Below are 16514 nucleotides of genomic sequence, written 5' to 3'. Positions count from 1 at the left end.
TGTAGCATCACCATAAACAGCTGAAGCTAGACTATCTACAGACAAAATTAGCAACAAATCTGATGCACTGTAAATTCAAGTCCTCAGGACAACAAAAATGATTAAGCAAGACCTCAAGTAACAATGTTAATGCCATTTACAAAGGAAAAAACTGATACAAAAACATTCAAAACCTGAACATCACTTGGCATGTAAGGGAAAAAAAAAATCAAATTAGTGAAAGGGTCATAAACACAAGGTCTTATTTACATTACACAAAGCTCAGGTGTTAGCCTTGAACGTAACTTTCAAAATACCTTCAAATATATCCAACTCAGATCACTTTTGCCGATTTGCTGCAGTACAAATCATGTGCAACATCTTTTTTCCTTAAGACAAAACAATTCTTCAAACAATACTGCAAGTACATCACTAAACACCATGAGCTCTATCTGAAGGGATTTCTTTAGGAAGAACAGATTTTTTTCCCCCATCTCTTGGTAATTTAAATTTCTTGCCTGCTCTTATATATTCTTTTGTAAATTTTTTTGTTTCAAAATCACAAATCAATGTGAGCCACCTAATAACCAGGATGATCAGACACTCCACTGGTGATTACAAAAACGAAACCAGCAGTGTTTGTTTCCCCCATTGATTCGATTCCTTTCATACAAAGATCTCAAAAGTATTTTCTACATCATAAATCTTTCTAAATTTTCCAACCACTGCAAATTTCCTGGTAAATTTTAAAAGCTCACTAGGTGTCATATGAAGAGATTTCTCAAAGTATTCAAGTCAAAATATTTGTTCCAGGACCAGTAAAAAGTTTCTCCAAATTTTCTTTTTTATAAAAATAGATGCTTTTTTTAAACCCACATCAAAGAGGCTCTTATCTCTTTGGCAAGGTACTGCTTTACGAAAAGTTCTCCAGTATTCTTACAATAAGCGTTTATAAGGTAGCCCCCCCTTCCCCAACCCAAATGATAATTATAAAATAAATACTGTTTTTAACTTCATAAATAAAAATGTAAACTTCAAAATACTTTTCTTAGACATAACAGCGATGCTTTAAATGTAAACAAAACACAAAGCTAATCAGAAAAAAGAGAAAAAGGGGGGAAAAAAGACATAACCAACCAAGGAATTACAACACAAAGCCTCAATATTTACTCACAGGTTCAAGGCAGTTACGTAAAAAGAAAAGAAATGTCTTCCCTTAGCTGAAACACTTTAAAAGGTCCACCTTCTTCAAAGAAGGCAATAGAATGCAATGTGACAGGTAAAAACCCTGTACCTCTTGTCCATATTCAAACATAAAAGATATTTAAGAAGTTTTAATTCAAATACTAGCAATAAAAAATCTCACATATTTCTTAGGATGCTAAGTAGTCGTTTTATCCCCATCTCAACACTGACTTACAAAGACATTTACTAATGTATAAAGTTTCTCTTAACTTGCCTTTGTTGTATAGTTTTCATATATAAATGGACTGAGGACAAGAGCGCACTAGGCTTTGTGCGTTTTGTTGGTCTTAAAGGAGACCTGCAGTACTCTGTCTCCCAGACGGTATCCATTGAGGCTAGCTATTGCCATGGCGGCCTCATCATAGTTTGTCATAGTCACAAATCCAAAACCTTTGCATTTATTGGTGTTAAAGTCACGGATGACCTTCACGTTGGTGACAGCTCCAAAAGGCCCAAACATTTGCCACAGGATACTCTCGTCTGCATCAGGAGCCAGATTGTACACAAAGATACACCATCCTGTTCCTGGGTGCCCAGGGATATTAATTCCAGCCAAACTGGTCATTCCATCAATGGTCATTGGAGAAAACCTACTGAACAAAATAGGAAACAAGAATACACACACACATACAACACACACAATAGAAATAGTGTGGTTACAGCAAAGGACTTCATTTTTTTGCCCTTTTCCATCCCAGAGTTTTATAACTCCCCTCCCCCAACAGACATATGACTATATATTTGATGATTCCATCAAAGTCTGTGTGTGGCTTGCAGTGACATGCTACACTACCAAGGCATTAATAAGTTATGAAATGGTCATTATGTGGCATATTGAATATTATCCACAATAACAAAAATATATTTAGAACTGGCTTATGGATCTAAGCAGGACTGAGGGGGGGGTGCAACACATATATAAACATGCTAAAACGTCGCAATGCAATATAAAGTAAATAATGGGTTTTCAAAGACCAGGTGGCATCCAGTGATATAAAGATATTCCTTGAGTCAACCGTGCTTCAAAAGGCAGCCTTTCATTAGGTTGTACATGCAAAAGGAAACCCAACACAAACTTAAGAAGGGAGTCACTTCCAAAATCAAAGAAACTGATCATTTATAGGAAGGGATTATGAGTATCATGAACCTCTATCATTACCTCTTTACTCCATAAGCCATATTGAGCAGATTGTCCAACCTGCAAAACACACATTTAGCAAATTTCAGTTTTTAATCTTCCCCGTTGATGTCCATGAAAGCTGGGCTTGTTACTGACATCTTCCAAGGGGATATTTGTATCGTAATTGTACGTGAAGTAAAAAACTGGGGCTTTTCAGAGAATGGGTACCTGCTGCCATAAGACACTAATTCTTCAGATGGATACAGGTTGATCTCTCCAAGGGTCAGTGCAATGCAGGGGAAATACTCGTGGTCACCTGAGGAAACCCTTCGGAAAGGGAAGGTGGAGGTTCTGGAATAGTTAACATTGGGGTTCTCACCTTTTGCCAGGCAAGTTCTAAGTGCTCCACATACACCTACCTGTCCTTAATACTATTTTAATTCTTGTAACTCTATTGGCTCCTGAGTACACTAAGGCACACAGTTTAAGTGACTTTCCCAAGACCACTGAACTAGTAAATGGTGGCACTCTGCAGTTTACAGAATTCCGTATTATTTCCCTTCATCTCGCAACTCTGAAGGACGTTCATTTCTTAGAATCAAAGTAGTATTGTAAGAGGGAGAAAGAACCTTATACACAGCCTCAGTTAAACCTCTCATTTCTCAATGTGCTCAGCTAGGATCCAGAGAAAGAAAAAGGACAGACTCCCTGCTCCCTACTCCAGTAAGCAAGGAAGGGAGGAGTTCAGGCCCTAAGCTTGATGCTTATTTTGATACATGAAGGGTAGCCCTACTCAAAGGAGAAACAAACAAATCAACTTGAACTTCTCTTTCCTGTTTTAAAAAAGAAAGTATTTGGGGTGGGTAAGTGGGTACTCTTTAAACTCTCCACATCCTTTTCCTATTTGAAAAATTAAATTGATTCCATAGTACTTGATTTATGAGTTTCGTTCCAAATTTCTACAGTGCATACCAATTACAGAGGAAGTAGGCACATACATTGCCCATATAACCTCCATTAATTGCCACAATGTTTGACCCTCTCCAAGTAACACCTAGGGGCTCAGGAAAACTATTTTTTTAATTCTCTCTTTTAAACCCTATGTGAAAGGTAAATTTGAAAATTCAGTGTTTTGACCTTAGAGTCTGATACCTGTGGCCTCAAGTAAAGCTAAAGCACACACGAGAAAGCAGCCCCTTCCAGTTTTTCAAAAGCCGAAAACATCTCTTTCCGGTCTTTCAGAACTGGAAAATAGAATCTCAGACAATCCTATTCCCAATCACCCCTGGGCATTTTGCGTGCTTTATAAAAATGTAGAGAAATAACTGGGCTGATGTAATGCAAAGGGAGACAAAACCAGAACAAATCACAATGCCAAAGGATCCTCTTTTGTGGGTGTGTCTGCATCGTCCCACCACCCTCCCGGGACACTAAGTAGCCACTGACTGAATAAAACAATGACATAACCAACACTACCCTTAACTGCTTAATCCAGAAAAGAAGCCATCAGGAGAGCTGGTTGGAGAGCCTGTTTGCGCATGTGTGCAGAGTCTACACAGGTGGGAGGGCTTTGTTTTCCACGGAGATGATGACTATAGTCAAAGATGCCATGTCTTTATACTCCAAAGTAAAGCCCACAAATACCAGAAAGATGCACACAAATTATAACACCAGCCATAACGTAATAAGATACAGATAGTTTCATAAGTTGTTGCAATGATCAATACAGAATGCATTTGGCATATGGTACCTATAGAACAGAAGAGTATATTGAGATAAAGAGGTTTCCTTCCAAAGTGCTGAAAGGTCCAGAGGCAGAGGCAACCTTATTAATTCATTCAAAATATAATTACATCATCTCTGCCCATTAATTGGGACAAGGTAGGAACTGTCTTGCTCTGCCACCAGAAGCTTAGACACCAAAAAAGTACAGAGCTAGAATCTCCTAAGCAAGTTTTCACTATTTTCAAGACAGGGTGGAAACCGAAACCACCCCAGCAGTGCATTACATACATTAAAAGGGGAGAAAATTCATTCCCCATCCCAGGACTCTCCAGGCAGAAAGCCTAGGACTTTTATACTAGGATCTCTGAGGACCCTCTCAATGGGTCTCAAATGTGTCCTACCTGCGAAATCCTATGTGATATCATGACCCTCACTGACTTCTTTACTCAATACCCATTTTAGGAAAAATTCAATCCTTTGGAATTTAGGCCAAGTTAATCTGCCTCTCCTCCAACCTCTCCTCCCTCCCTGCAATTCTCCCTCATCAACAAGGTGCTCAGGGAGAGGAGTATAGGACTTAAGAAACAGGACCTAGGTGATGCTGAGAACTCCTGCCTGTGTGCAGGTGAGCCTAGCAGTTCTCTCTGCTCTCAGAGACACCCATGTTTCTCTTGAGAGCTGGGAGAAGGTGGGTGGCTCCACATGGGTACTATGCACCCCAAGTCTTGCAGCAGCTGGAAAACTGTAAACTTCACAGTTGTAAGAGATCAGGCACAGGCTGCATCATGTTCTCTTGTAACTGCCTTGTTCTAAGTTAGCTCAGACACAAGGACCCCTCTTAACTCTCTAGAATTACACATCTTTTCTGGGTCTGTCCAGAGTTCAAGGACAGCCAGTCTTTAATGGAGACCAAGTTAACCAGTCAGGGTACGCATGGTGACATACTGCAGTGTGGCAATACTAAAGTGTCAGTTAAATATGTATGTTTAAACTTTACAAATAAAGTATTCTTTACTGATATTTCATCAGTGCACTGTACCCAGTACCCTCATTTATTCCCCACATATCACACGTGCCTGAGGGAAGACTGAGCAGTCCGCAAAGGGACAGTAACACGCTCACCTATCCCTTAGCCTGGATACAATCCACTTTACATAGAACACAGTAAGCGGATTTGCAGGATTAGGTACGTAACCCTACCTAGCTTTCACTATAATAATCCTCAAAAAAGAGGTATCTTCAAAAAGATTCCTGTGAAAATCATCACCATTTTCATGATCAGAGTGGGGGTAGCAATAGTAAGGGAAGCCCAAGTTAATAAGAAAAAGGAGCTGATTTTTTTATTTCCTCTACTCCTAGTACAATACATTATGAGGTTAGACACAAGATAATCCAACATGTCTCACATGAAGTCAGACAAATTCAGAATAATTAAGATAATTTTATGGCTCTAGCTTTAAAGGTATATTATTTATTAAGATATTTGTAAATAAAATATAAAGCCAGTCACCATAATCAGCAAGACGCTTGGTATGTTTTTTTCATTTTTTTTGTTTTTATTCTATCTTTATCTTCTATGTCTGATCAGAGTTTATGAGTTAATGAATGCAATAGCACAAGCCCATATGCATATAATTTATGAAAAAATACATACTGTGGATAAAAGTACAAATACTTCTATTATAAGAATACAACTCAAACTATAACTAGGCAATATTTCTAATGGGACCATGTATTAGGTAGAACGTTCCCATTTCAAAGTTAGGTGTTTATTTTAAGTACAGAATAAAATGAAGTTACCTGCCCAGTTCCCAAGAAATTTAGCTGACACGCTATGGGAGTACATAAAGACTATGACACACTATGACCCATATGCACGTTAAAAGAGAAAGTGCAAAGTCAATTCAAGTCAAATAAATAAACAGAGATCACTGCTAATGGGTAAGAAAATAAAACTCTACACCCTAAAGACAATGGTTCTCAAAACTGCTCCAAAGCTTTGACCAAGTTCTGCTTTGAAGTTAAACCACAACAAGATCATCAACTTACCCCCTTATCCAATTAGATGGTATCATCTGTCCTCTAAGAGAGAAAAAAATTATTCAGAATTGATACCAGTTTCTTCCAAAAGGGAACTGTGATAGTGCAACCAGCAAATGCCCTAAATGCAACTCAAGTGCTGATTTAAAAGGTTTCAATAAACCTTGAAAAATGCATCAAGGTTTATTGAAGCAGGCACACAGGCATTAGACTAGATCACATTCAATAAAAAATAAAGCTGCTCCACAAGAGGAGATGAAAAAACTTGACTTAAAGTTTAATTCTGATACCATGTACCATGAATATACTTAAAGGGCTTAAATTACACTAGCCACCCAAATAAATAAGAATGGTTTTATTTTGAAAACTGTAGTGAATTAAATAAGCATGTTAGATCAGCAGTGCTCATGTTAATACTCTAATTATTCTTATGAGTTGACTGAGTTATAAATTTCACAAGCCCACTTTTAAAATGAACCCTGATTACAGTTTTTATTTTTTGACTTTAAAAGATATGCATTTCATGAATATTAAAAGTATCCTTACTTATTATACTTATAATTTGTATTCTCTTCTCTCTTTCAACTCCTAGGGTACTATAATAACATAAAACCCAGAGAGAAATTTTCTAAGTGTCCACTGGAAAGTGACAGACTCAAGGGTAAGGAACACAGATATTAGGGACTAAATATTTGTGTAATGACCTAGACTTAAACCAGAGAAGAGAAAAATAGCAACAAAACAAGCAAGTCCTTAATTATTAAGTCTTATGTGGTTTTAAAAGATTCAACCCTAATTTAACAGGAGGAAGGGGAAAAAAAATCAAGGTAATTACAGTCAAGTTTTTAAAGGTATCTAAAAAAAAGCAACGAAACACACATCAGGTTAAACCTGAACTCTAGGAATGAGGGCTCTCAATTTCTTCTAACAATCAGTCTGGACCACACACCTTCACTGAACTCAAAGACTAGTTCAAAACTTACTATCTGGACAGAGATTTCATAGCATGGGAAGTGGAGCAATGGATACAGTAGTTAGGGAGCTGAAAGGACAATAAAACTTTTCCCAATTTTCTGAAACCAAATTTCCCTTACAAGAGACAACTCTTATTTCCTCCGCGCCCTCCCCCATTATAGGAGTTAAGGAAAAGGAAGAATTTCCAAGGTAATAACATACTGAGCTAGAAGATAAAAGTACAGAACGGGCACAATATATTTTAAAAGCTATTAAATTCAGACCAGCAGAACATCCTGTAAAGCTTTGCCCAACCACAAATAAAAAGCACAGATCATGCTGGAAGCAGAGGCTAGGTCTGGTTGAGAACAGATACTGTAGCTATCAACAAGCTAATACATGAGTCACCGGAACGCCTTGCCATTTCAACAATCAGGAATTCTCCTGAAGAGCCTGTCATTTCAGTCCTTTTGTCCAATCTCCCTCAGAATTCAATCTTAATTCTAAAAACAGTTTTACTTAATAACTGCCATAAAACAAAAACCAGAGCTTAAATCAGAAATAGCAAAAATAACAATTTAAATGAATATAGCTTTCCACTAACATCAAACATTTTATACTTGCACAGTGTTGAAATTAACAAGTTCCATGGAACCTTCCTCTCTCTAAGCCCCAAAGAGCTCTGCAGTTAACTAGCTGGTCTGCCTAGAAAACACCTCCAGAATTCCTTAAAGCTTGTCTGTGCTAAATTCGCAAAAAGTTATTCTTCACTAATGCCACAGACAAAACCTACAGGTGTAGCTAAAAGAAGAAAACAAAGAAAAATAACTGCTTCATAGGATCTCTCGATCAACTGCTGCCCAGTCATCCTGCTCCAAATAGAGCCTTTGGAATGTATCACCTCTTCTCCCAGGGCAAACACCTCCCTAGGTAAGAACTGAACCTAGTGTTTATGGCAAATTTCTTTCTCATACCTCAGGTGACATAATTTAGTGTTATTTTTAAAGGAAGATATCTGACTGATTTTTATCCACATTTTTAAAGCACTTTAAATACCCCAGTGAAAATATGCATGTGATTTAAGCTCAAAAACACATAATTCCTTTTAAGCTATATTTATGATTATATCTTTGATAATTAACTGTTCTGTCCCAGCAAGTTAAGAAAAAAACTTGATCAGCACTTAATGATTTAAAAAAAAAATTAGCAAGAGGTTAGATGGCATTATAGTCACAGTACACCACATTGTCAAAAGTGGTATTAAAAATATTCTTGAAAATAAAAACGGAGTGATTTTGTTTTGTGATCTTCAAGTTGGTGTTCTCCTCAGATGCAAATTAGGGATGTTTTTTAAATGACTCTTGGTTTAGTTGTTACCTCAGGATTAGAACAGAACTTAAAAAACTGGAATGTTTATACTTATCTACAAAATAGAATGTTTTAAGCTAACGATTCATGGCCATTCTATGGACATGTACAGGGGTCTGAAAACTATCACCCACAGGCCAAATCCAGACTGCCATCTGTTTCAGCATAGCCCAGGTGCTAAGAATGGTTTTATATTTTTAAACAGTTGTTTAAAAAAAAAAGGCTTATATGAAACAGAGACCATGACCCACAAAGTCTAAAATATTTACTATCTGGCCCTTTACAGTGAAGGTTTACCAACCCCTATAAAAATGTTAAAAGGGGAGAGAGACCCACTTGTAGAAACTTAATATATTAAATAGGTTATATATCAGTGGTGCACCTATTATAAACCAAAGTAACTGAAAGACCTTGACCTAAAAACTGAAACAGGAGAATAAAATGTTATCAAGAAAAAAAGTAGAAAAAGGGGGAACTGAAAATTGAAAGCACTGGAAATCGTTAAGAAGAACTCAGTATCCTATACGTCAGTGTTTCTCAACCTTGGTACTACTGATGTTTGCAGCTGGATAATTTGTTGTTTTGGGGGGCTGTATGTACATTACAAGCTGTTTAGCTGCATCCCTGGCCTCTACCCACTAGATGCCAGTAGCACCCTCCACCCAAGTTATGCCAACATAAATGTCTCCAAACACTGCCAAATGTCCCCTGATGGGCAAAATTACACCACCAACCCTCTTGTCCCTATGACCCATTGAGATTCACTGCTGTAGGTTATTGTCCTTTTGTCCCCACTTTCAATATTAGCAAAAGACCCTATTCCCCAAGTAGGTTTTCTGTGCCCATAAGAAAAAGAAAGCAAGCCACAATAATAATAAGAGCAGCAAACCAGAGATCCTGTGAATAACAGTATTGAACAGTGAGACTGAGTTGTGAGTTTAATAACTGGACATATGAAGCAGACCAGACTTACCTAAAACGCTGTGCCTGCTGAGCTAATGGTCCTGGATACCTTCTGTTTGGAGACTGGTACAGCTGGGAGAGGATGGCCTGATTGGTTTTTTGGCTTGGATTATTAGCAAACTTTACAGTGATTGGCTCTGTGGCACCAGGAGGTTTCTGGCCGTTTAGGCCTTTGATAGCTTCTTCTGCCTCAATCCGCTTGTCAAATCGAATAAACCCTACACCCCTTGAGATGCCTATGGTAGATTTGGGTAAGGATTTGGGAAAGAGAGAGGGGAAAGAGAGGAGGAAAAGAAGAAAGGATAAATTAAATGTTCCTTCTCAAGAATGTGTATTCGCCCACATATAACATCTGCCACAAAATCAGAGGAGGAGGAAAGCTATACCTTAACTTAGAAGTAATTCAGTCTAGAATCACAATTTGTATTTTTTTAATGCATGGGGTCACCTATACAGATTGAATACGCATTATCACGTGCCTACCAGAAAGCTAAGAAGAAGAGAAAGCACGCTGGTATGCCCATGTTTTCGCTCCCCTGCCTTCTCTCCCTCCTGCACACCCTCTTTAACAATGTCAACAGCATGCCTCACTTAGTTTCATTTTTGAAATTATGCTACTGGACAAGCAGCTCAGAAATAGCAGGCAAAGTAGCTCCCTTTCTTGTCATAAGGAAAACAGAACCAGGCATTTGCTAATAAAATGCTACAGCGCTATGCAAAAAATATATGCACGGTGGTAGAAAGATTTACTTCAGCTAAATTTTTAAATAAAATTTAACTTAATAATATTATATAGAATACTGGTCCTTTAAGGAAAATGTTTGAAGAAGCTTTTCTGGTTCCCTGAAGCTTCTCCACGGCTTTAGACTAGTTATACTTTATATTAGAGAAACAATATTAGGTGGAGGAAAAAAAGGGGCCTAGATTTTCAAAATACACAGAAGTAAAAGCTCTGAACTTTCTGGGTGCAGCATCACTCCTGACCATGGAATGCCATTCTCTGTCTCATGCTGTTCCCACTGTGAGAGACAAGAATGGGAAACCAGAGGGATGACCAAACATCTGTCCAGCTTTTCAGAAACGGTAAAGGGAAACCCAACTCATTCCCTTAAATTAGCTTCCGTAGGCCAGTGCGGGTGACAACAGCTGGCCACCATGGGACAAGCAGTGCAGGGAAACACCTTTTCAGCAAGCCAATCAGTAGCAGCAGTACCCGCTTGGGACTAGTAGCTAGAAAAATCTGGATGATTCAGAGTATACCATTGAAGAAAAGAAAGATGGGCTGAGAAAACACACTAGACCATCATGATTTATAGAAACTTTAAAAAGGAATCTGGTCTACTTGCTTTACAATTAATACTGTGTCAGTTCAGTTGCTTAGAATTGTATCCTAAGACAGATAAGGAGTTTTTCCACAAGTGCTCATCTCAGACAGCCCCTATCACTCACCTTACCTTTCCTGTTGAAGCTACGTCCCTCGCACACTATTACCACCTGATGGCTGAATAACAAAATTGCAGGGTTTTTCATTTCGGACAGAGTGAATAATTTTGCCTTGAAAGCCCTTAAGTATAAAAATGAAATGATGACATGACAGAAAATATATTCTTTTAGTTAACTACAACCTCCTGTTAAGAATTAGTAACCCTGGGGGACTTCACTATCCCACAAGTAAAGTAGCAGATTAGCAATGAAATGGCCCCTACACAGCCCAAGTCACCTAACCCAGTAGCCCTCAGCGCTGAAGAGCATGCCGCGGATAACCTAAAGGGACTGGTAACACGCCCACCCTCAGAATTTTATGCACTAGGTTTTGGGTGGGGTCTAGGGATTTGCATTTCTCTCAGTGTTCCAGGCACAGGACCTCACTTGAGAAGCACCGACTAAACCAGGTGGCAAGGTGGGCCCACCTGTGAGCCCAAGCACTCAAGGGGGACTTGCAGTTCCGGCAAGAACTTTCTGTAACACAGGTAACACCTACTCTCAATTCACCGAGTCCTCATCGAAAAACATGAACGATACAAACAAAATAAAAGGGCATTTTTGTTGATTTAAACAGCTCTATCTGGATTTTTAGGCCTGGATTTCTGTTTTACGTGACTAGCAGCCTGTGTGAATATGATAGAATGTTTAAGGAAAATTATGAAATGTAGCTAAAAAGACTATATTTTTATATGCCTTCACTAGACTAAAATTTCTCCATACAGCTTCTCCCAAGCAAGTATATGACGGTAAATATTGCTTTACCCAGAACTCTTGCATGGCACTTAGCCTCCTAGGAGTCTAATTAACAGCACAGAGAAGCATAACATGGTGGCTTCTGATCCAATTCAGATCAACTAATCGATCTTCACTTCAAGAATTAAAAACTTGGCCCGCCATATTCTGTGGTTAATCCATCTCTTTTAAGAACAAGGTGTGACACTCTACTGCATAATGTATCTCTAGTGGTATTATTCTTATAAAAAGAGAAGAAAAATGAGAGAGAAAAAGAACAGGGAGAACAAAAGAAGGAAGAGAAAAGGAAGAAATGAAAAGAAAAGAGAAAAACCTCCCTATTTTCTTTCTAAAAACCTACAAAATCTTAGCGACTACTTGAGTATATTGCACTACAGGTGATTTTCCCCCTCTTTGCCATATTTCTCTATTTTCAATGTTCTTGTAAGTACTGCATTTATAATAGTAAAATCCATAATCAAATCTATATTGCTAGCTTTTCTTTAAAAGCTTTACAGAAAAGCTTCCTTACATACAAAAGTTTTAGTAATAAACATACTATTCTTCTCACTTCAGTGTGGTTAAAAGTTAACATAGGTATGAAATAAATGCTTAACATTCAAAATTTCAAACTCTCACACATGCCTCTACAACACAGCATGGACCTGGAAAACAGTCCTAGCAGCAATTACCAGGGTAGCTGTAGTGTGATCCTCCCTTGGAGGACTGGCTGTATGTCATAGCATTAAACTATGCTTTTTACAAAAATAAGATTGTTTATTAATACATTATATGGACGAGGGGGGCTTTGTTCACGTGGTAGCTTGGAAATGAAGATTATAGCAACTGTAAATTTATTACAAGCCATTAAACAGGCTTCGTACCTACACCTTCAGGGTGGAAATGACTCAAGCTCACTCACTACACTGCACAATCTATTTTTATCCATGCATATTTATGAACAATTCCAGCAGAAAATTGCATTTTCTGGCCCACATGTACCTTTGATGTGTTCTAGAAGCAACATTGCTGTGTGGTAAGGAAGAACATTTCACAATCTGCCAGGCACGAAGTGTAAAAGATGATCCGGAGCGGCTGCCTACTTACCAGTGACCTGGTCAACAAGAATACGAGAAGTTATAATGCGCCCATATTGTGAAAAAAGCTGTTCCAACTCCTTCTGAGTCATCGTTTTTGGGAGTCCACTGACATACAAATTTGCATCTCTGATAGAAGCTGAACTTGGGCGAGCATAGGAAACCTGGAAAAGGAAAATAAAATTAAACCTCTATGTAAACTCAATTACCTCCCTTCAGAACTCAAAGATGGCCTCGAGTTAGTTGTGGCTTTTCCATAAGATGCGTACGACAGACACTGAAGTTAAAGCAAGCCTAGAATTAACTATTTTACACGTTGCTGGAGACATTCTAACCCAATGGGAAATGCCATCCCTCTGGTTGGAAAGAAGAAAATATTTATCCTTAGATTTGTGAGCTTCCAAACAGACTAGTGATGCACACAGCACAGTGCTATTTGTGGTGAATATATTGTTCTCAATGGGGCCAACCCCTTCACTACGGGTTTAGGCTCAATCCAATGCTTAAATTTAAAGACTCTAAATCCATTTGATATTTTTGTGACCTATTTTTAAGACTCCCATCTCTGGGGGGGGGGGGGGTGACACATATCTAAACATTATCATTAAGTATGTCCTTTTGACTATTCCAAAATATCTATCACCCCTAAAATCCCACAGATTTAAATACATGAATGAGCTGTATCCTCTATCATCCTGTCTTTTATCATCCTGTCCATAAGTATTTTTTTTAAATTAAATGAGGATGACATTGGTTCATAGGGTCATAAAGGTTTCAGGTGTATGTTTCTATAATATATGATCTGTACATTGCATTGTGTGCCCACCACCCAAAGTCAAATTGTCTTCTGTCACCATATATTTGACCCCTTTTCCTTCTCCCATGACCCCCCTCTGGGAACCACCATACTTTTACCTCTGTCTATGAGTTTCAGTTTTATATGCCCCATGAGTGAAATCATATGGTTCTTAGCTTTTCTGACTGACTTATTTCACTTAGCATACAATGGAATACTACTCAGCCATAAGAAAAGATGAAACAAGTCTTTTTCATCTTCATTACAAAAGACCTTAAGTCCCTTTACTGACTTTACTTACTACTATTTTAAGTATACTGTCAAAAAAGCCTCTTCTCTTATCTTTGATATAGTATTCAAAATTCTACAAGGATGAAAACAAAAATGAGTCCAAGCATATTAGTTTATAATTAACATTCTTTTCATAAGCTCCATGCAGGAAGGAACTACAGCTGTCTCTCTTATCACTGCATCCTCCCTCAGTCTCTTGGCACATGACAGATGCTAAAATATTTGCTGAGTAAAGCCAATCTAATACCCCACTGATGCTATGGGTCCACAACAGCTTACTGGACCACAGCATTTAAGGGACAGTTCATCAACTCATCTAGATCTTGTCCAAATTGTAATCCATTGCTCTCTGCCTATAAGCTATCCCTGGCAAATTTTAGATAGCTCTGAGTCTCATGTGCTATTTCTGATCACATTCTCTTTGGTTTAATTGTAAGCTCTTTTGGACTACCTGCAAAGATACAAATTTCACAATACTGTATACCCCATCTTCCAGATCATGCATAAAAAGAAGGCAAATGGGTCTAATTCTCGGATTGACTCACTGGGGTCCCATTTTATGATAACTTCTGTCTGCTTATTTCATCCATTAGTACCCACTTTTTATCTACTTCACTGCTTGTTTTTTTTAAGTTTCCATTGAAACAGCTTTTTATATGAAATATGAAATATTTTCTCCGTGGTTTAAACTGTGCCCACAGCTCTTTGTGTAATGACTTTTTTTTTTTTTTTTTTTTTTTTGCTTTGCCCCTTGCCTGAATAGTGTTAACATTTAATACTCTTATTTGTCTGCTGACTAACAAGTAAAAATATACCTGTTGTACCACAGGCTGTACTTGGAAGTCACATTAGCACTGTCCTGTCCTACAGACAAAAGGAATTGGAACAGTGGTGGAGAGAAGATAGATATGTATTCATATGCTACTCTTTTTTCTCAGTGCCTGAATCCTTAAGAACAATGAACTTGGAGAACTATAATGTTAATTGAAAAATAAGAAATGAAGGAAAATTTCAAGTGATCAATAAAATAACTGAAATGGAATCTAGTCTTGGGATAGCTATAAACTGATAAAAACATAAAGCCAATGAATTATTTATGCATTCAGTGACTGTGAATACATGAGGAGCCAATTTCTTTTCTAAAGAACAATTCTCAGTTATTTGGGTAAGCTAAAGCCCTGCTGCTTGGACTCCCTTGGTATCTAATGGACTCCAGGGCTTGACTTCAAGGGCAGGGAGCACCCAGCTCCAGATCCTGTGAATGAAGTTTTCCCCCAAAATTAGGACATCTGTAAGAGAAAAACATAAAAAAAAAAAAAAAGAAAAAAGAAAAAACAAAACAAAACAGATTTCCTTCCCATGAGCAGCATGGTAAGCATCTGTATGTTCTCGGAGTTAGAAGGCTAACTTCCAATGACCAGTAAAGCAGGCTGTAGAGGCAGGTTGCCTCTCCATGAGCCCAAACACAGCATGAGGTCATGTCACAGAAGTTAAAGGTGACAGCTCTCTAACCAATGTGCGTGGCCTCCAAACTAGGTTCAATTCAATAAGGGCTCTGTGAACTTGCACAAATTCTTTAAGTCTATTACCACATAATTGTACCATCTTTACATGGTTATTAGGAATAAAAAATAATACCTAATGCACATAAAATGCTGAGCACAGAGCCTAAAAATCTAGGTATGTTATAAATATTATTTATCTCTACATGCACCTGAAAATGTAGGTAAGGACTCAACTATTAAACTGGAGAGTAACCTGAGTCCATTACTGTGCTCCAGCATAACTTGCTCATGCAGTGACATTTACTGCTTTGTGCATTTCAGAGGAGTGTGGGTGGAGTGTTTTAAAAGATATCCTAAAATATATTTAGGAAAACAGGTTTATATTTAGTGCTTATATAAATGCTTTGAAAACACACTAGGGTCAGTTATGTTGTCTGCTTTTTTTTTCTCCCTATGTCCAGTCTTCAGTTCCCATTGCTTCTTTAATTCCCAGCCTGTATTGACTGTATTTTTTAATCTTCTGTATGCTTGATGCATGTAGGGCCTTGACCTGGAAAAGACTGCCCCTCCCAGGGATAGTAAATAACAGTAAATGACTCTCCTGTGAGCACACCTTTGATATACAAACCGACCAATCCAGAGCCCACACTGCTATCTACTCTACCTAACTCACAAACCAAATCAATACTTCCTCTGCCCTGACCCACTCCAAGGCTAGGTGTTAGGCAACTAGGGACCACCCCTGTAGCCCAGAGCCCCCCAAAATTATTCAAACTATCAAATGCTAAATTTACTCGCCATATTCTACCTAGCACCTCGCCCTTTCCTTCCCACAAGAACCCCCCAAAAAAGAACCTGGGCCAGGCTCTCCCAGGATCTGCCCTCTCCCCTCAAACTCCTGACCATCCCTGGTGTTTCTCCATGTGGCCCTGCATGGCACATTGTGTCTCCTGTTGCTATAGATTCGTGGGTATAAACTTCTTCCTTCATAATCATCATTGCCATGTCTCCAAGTCTTACCATACCTGCTTAAGACAAACCCTGGGGGAACATAGGGGACTTCTGGCCAAGATAGAGACCAAGACAGACACACTGCATCTCCCTCCACAACTAAGAAGGAATACAACTACATCAAAACTAGAGAAAACCAGAAGTTCCAGAAAATCAAGCTGCACTGACATCCAACAAACAAAGATAAAAAGAAAAAATACTCA

The 16514-nt window shown here is 38.3% G+C and overlaps 1 protein-coding gene across 2 annotated transcripts in view; it reads right to left on the bottom strand.

The window, feature by feature from the left end:
• Window positions 1–1079: 1079 nt before the first annotated feature.
• The window catches only part of ELAVL2 (ELAV like RNA binding protein 2), a 76158-nt gene continuing 60723 nt past the window's right edge, over window positions 1080–16514 (bottom strand). The window contains exons 4-7 of one of the 2 annotated variants that reach the window (XM_090275795.1): window positions 12719–12872; window positions 9405–9630; window positions 2384–2422; window positions 1080–1817 (exon numbers count right to left, since the gene is read on the bottom strand). In XM_090275795.1, coding sequence (XP_090131921.1) covers window positions 1487–1817; window positions 2384–2422; window positions 9405–9630; window positions 12719–12872 — 750 coding nt within the window. In that variant the 3' untranslated portion in view covers window positions 1080–1486. The remainder of the gene's footprint in view (window positions 1818–2383; window positions 2423–9404; window positions 9631–12718; window positions 12873–16514) is intronic. The other variant, XM_090275796.1, reaches the window with a different exon arrangement.

This window comes from Furipterus horrens, unplaced genomic scaffold (genome assembly GCF_987537825.1).
Source record: "Furipterus horrens unplaced genomic scaffold, mFurHor1.1.pri manual_scaffold_4, whole genome shotgun sequence".
NCBI classification, from domain to species: Eukaryota; Metazoa; Chordata; class Mammalia; order Chiroptera; family Furipteridae; genus Furipterus; species Furipterus horrens.
The sequence above is the reverse complement of the archived record's forward strand: the minus strand, read 5'-3'. Positions and strand labels throughout refer to the sequence as shown.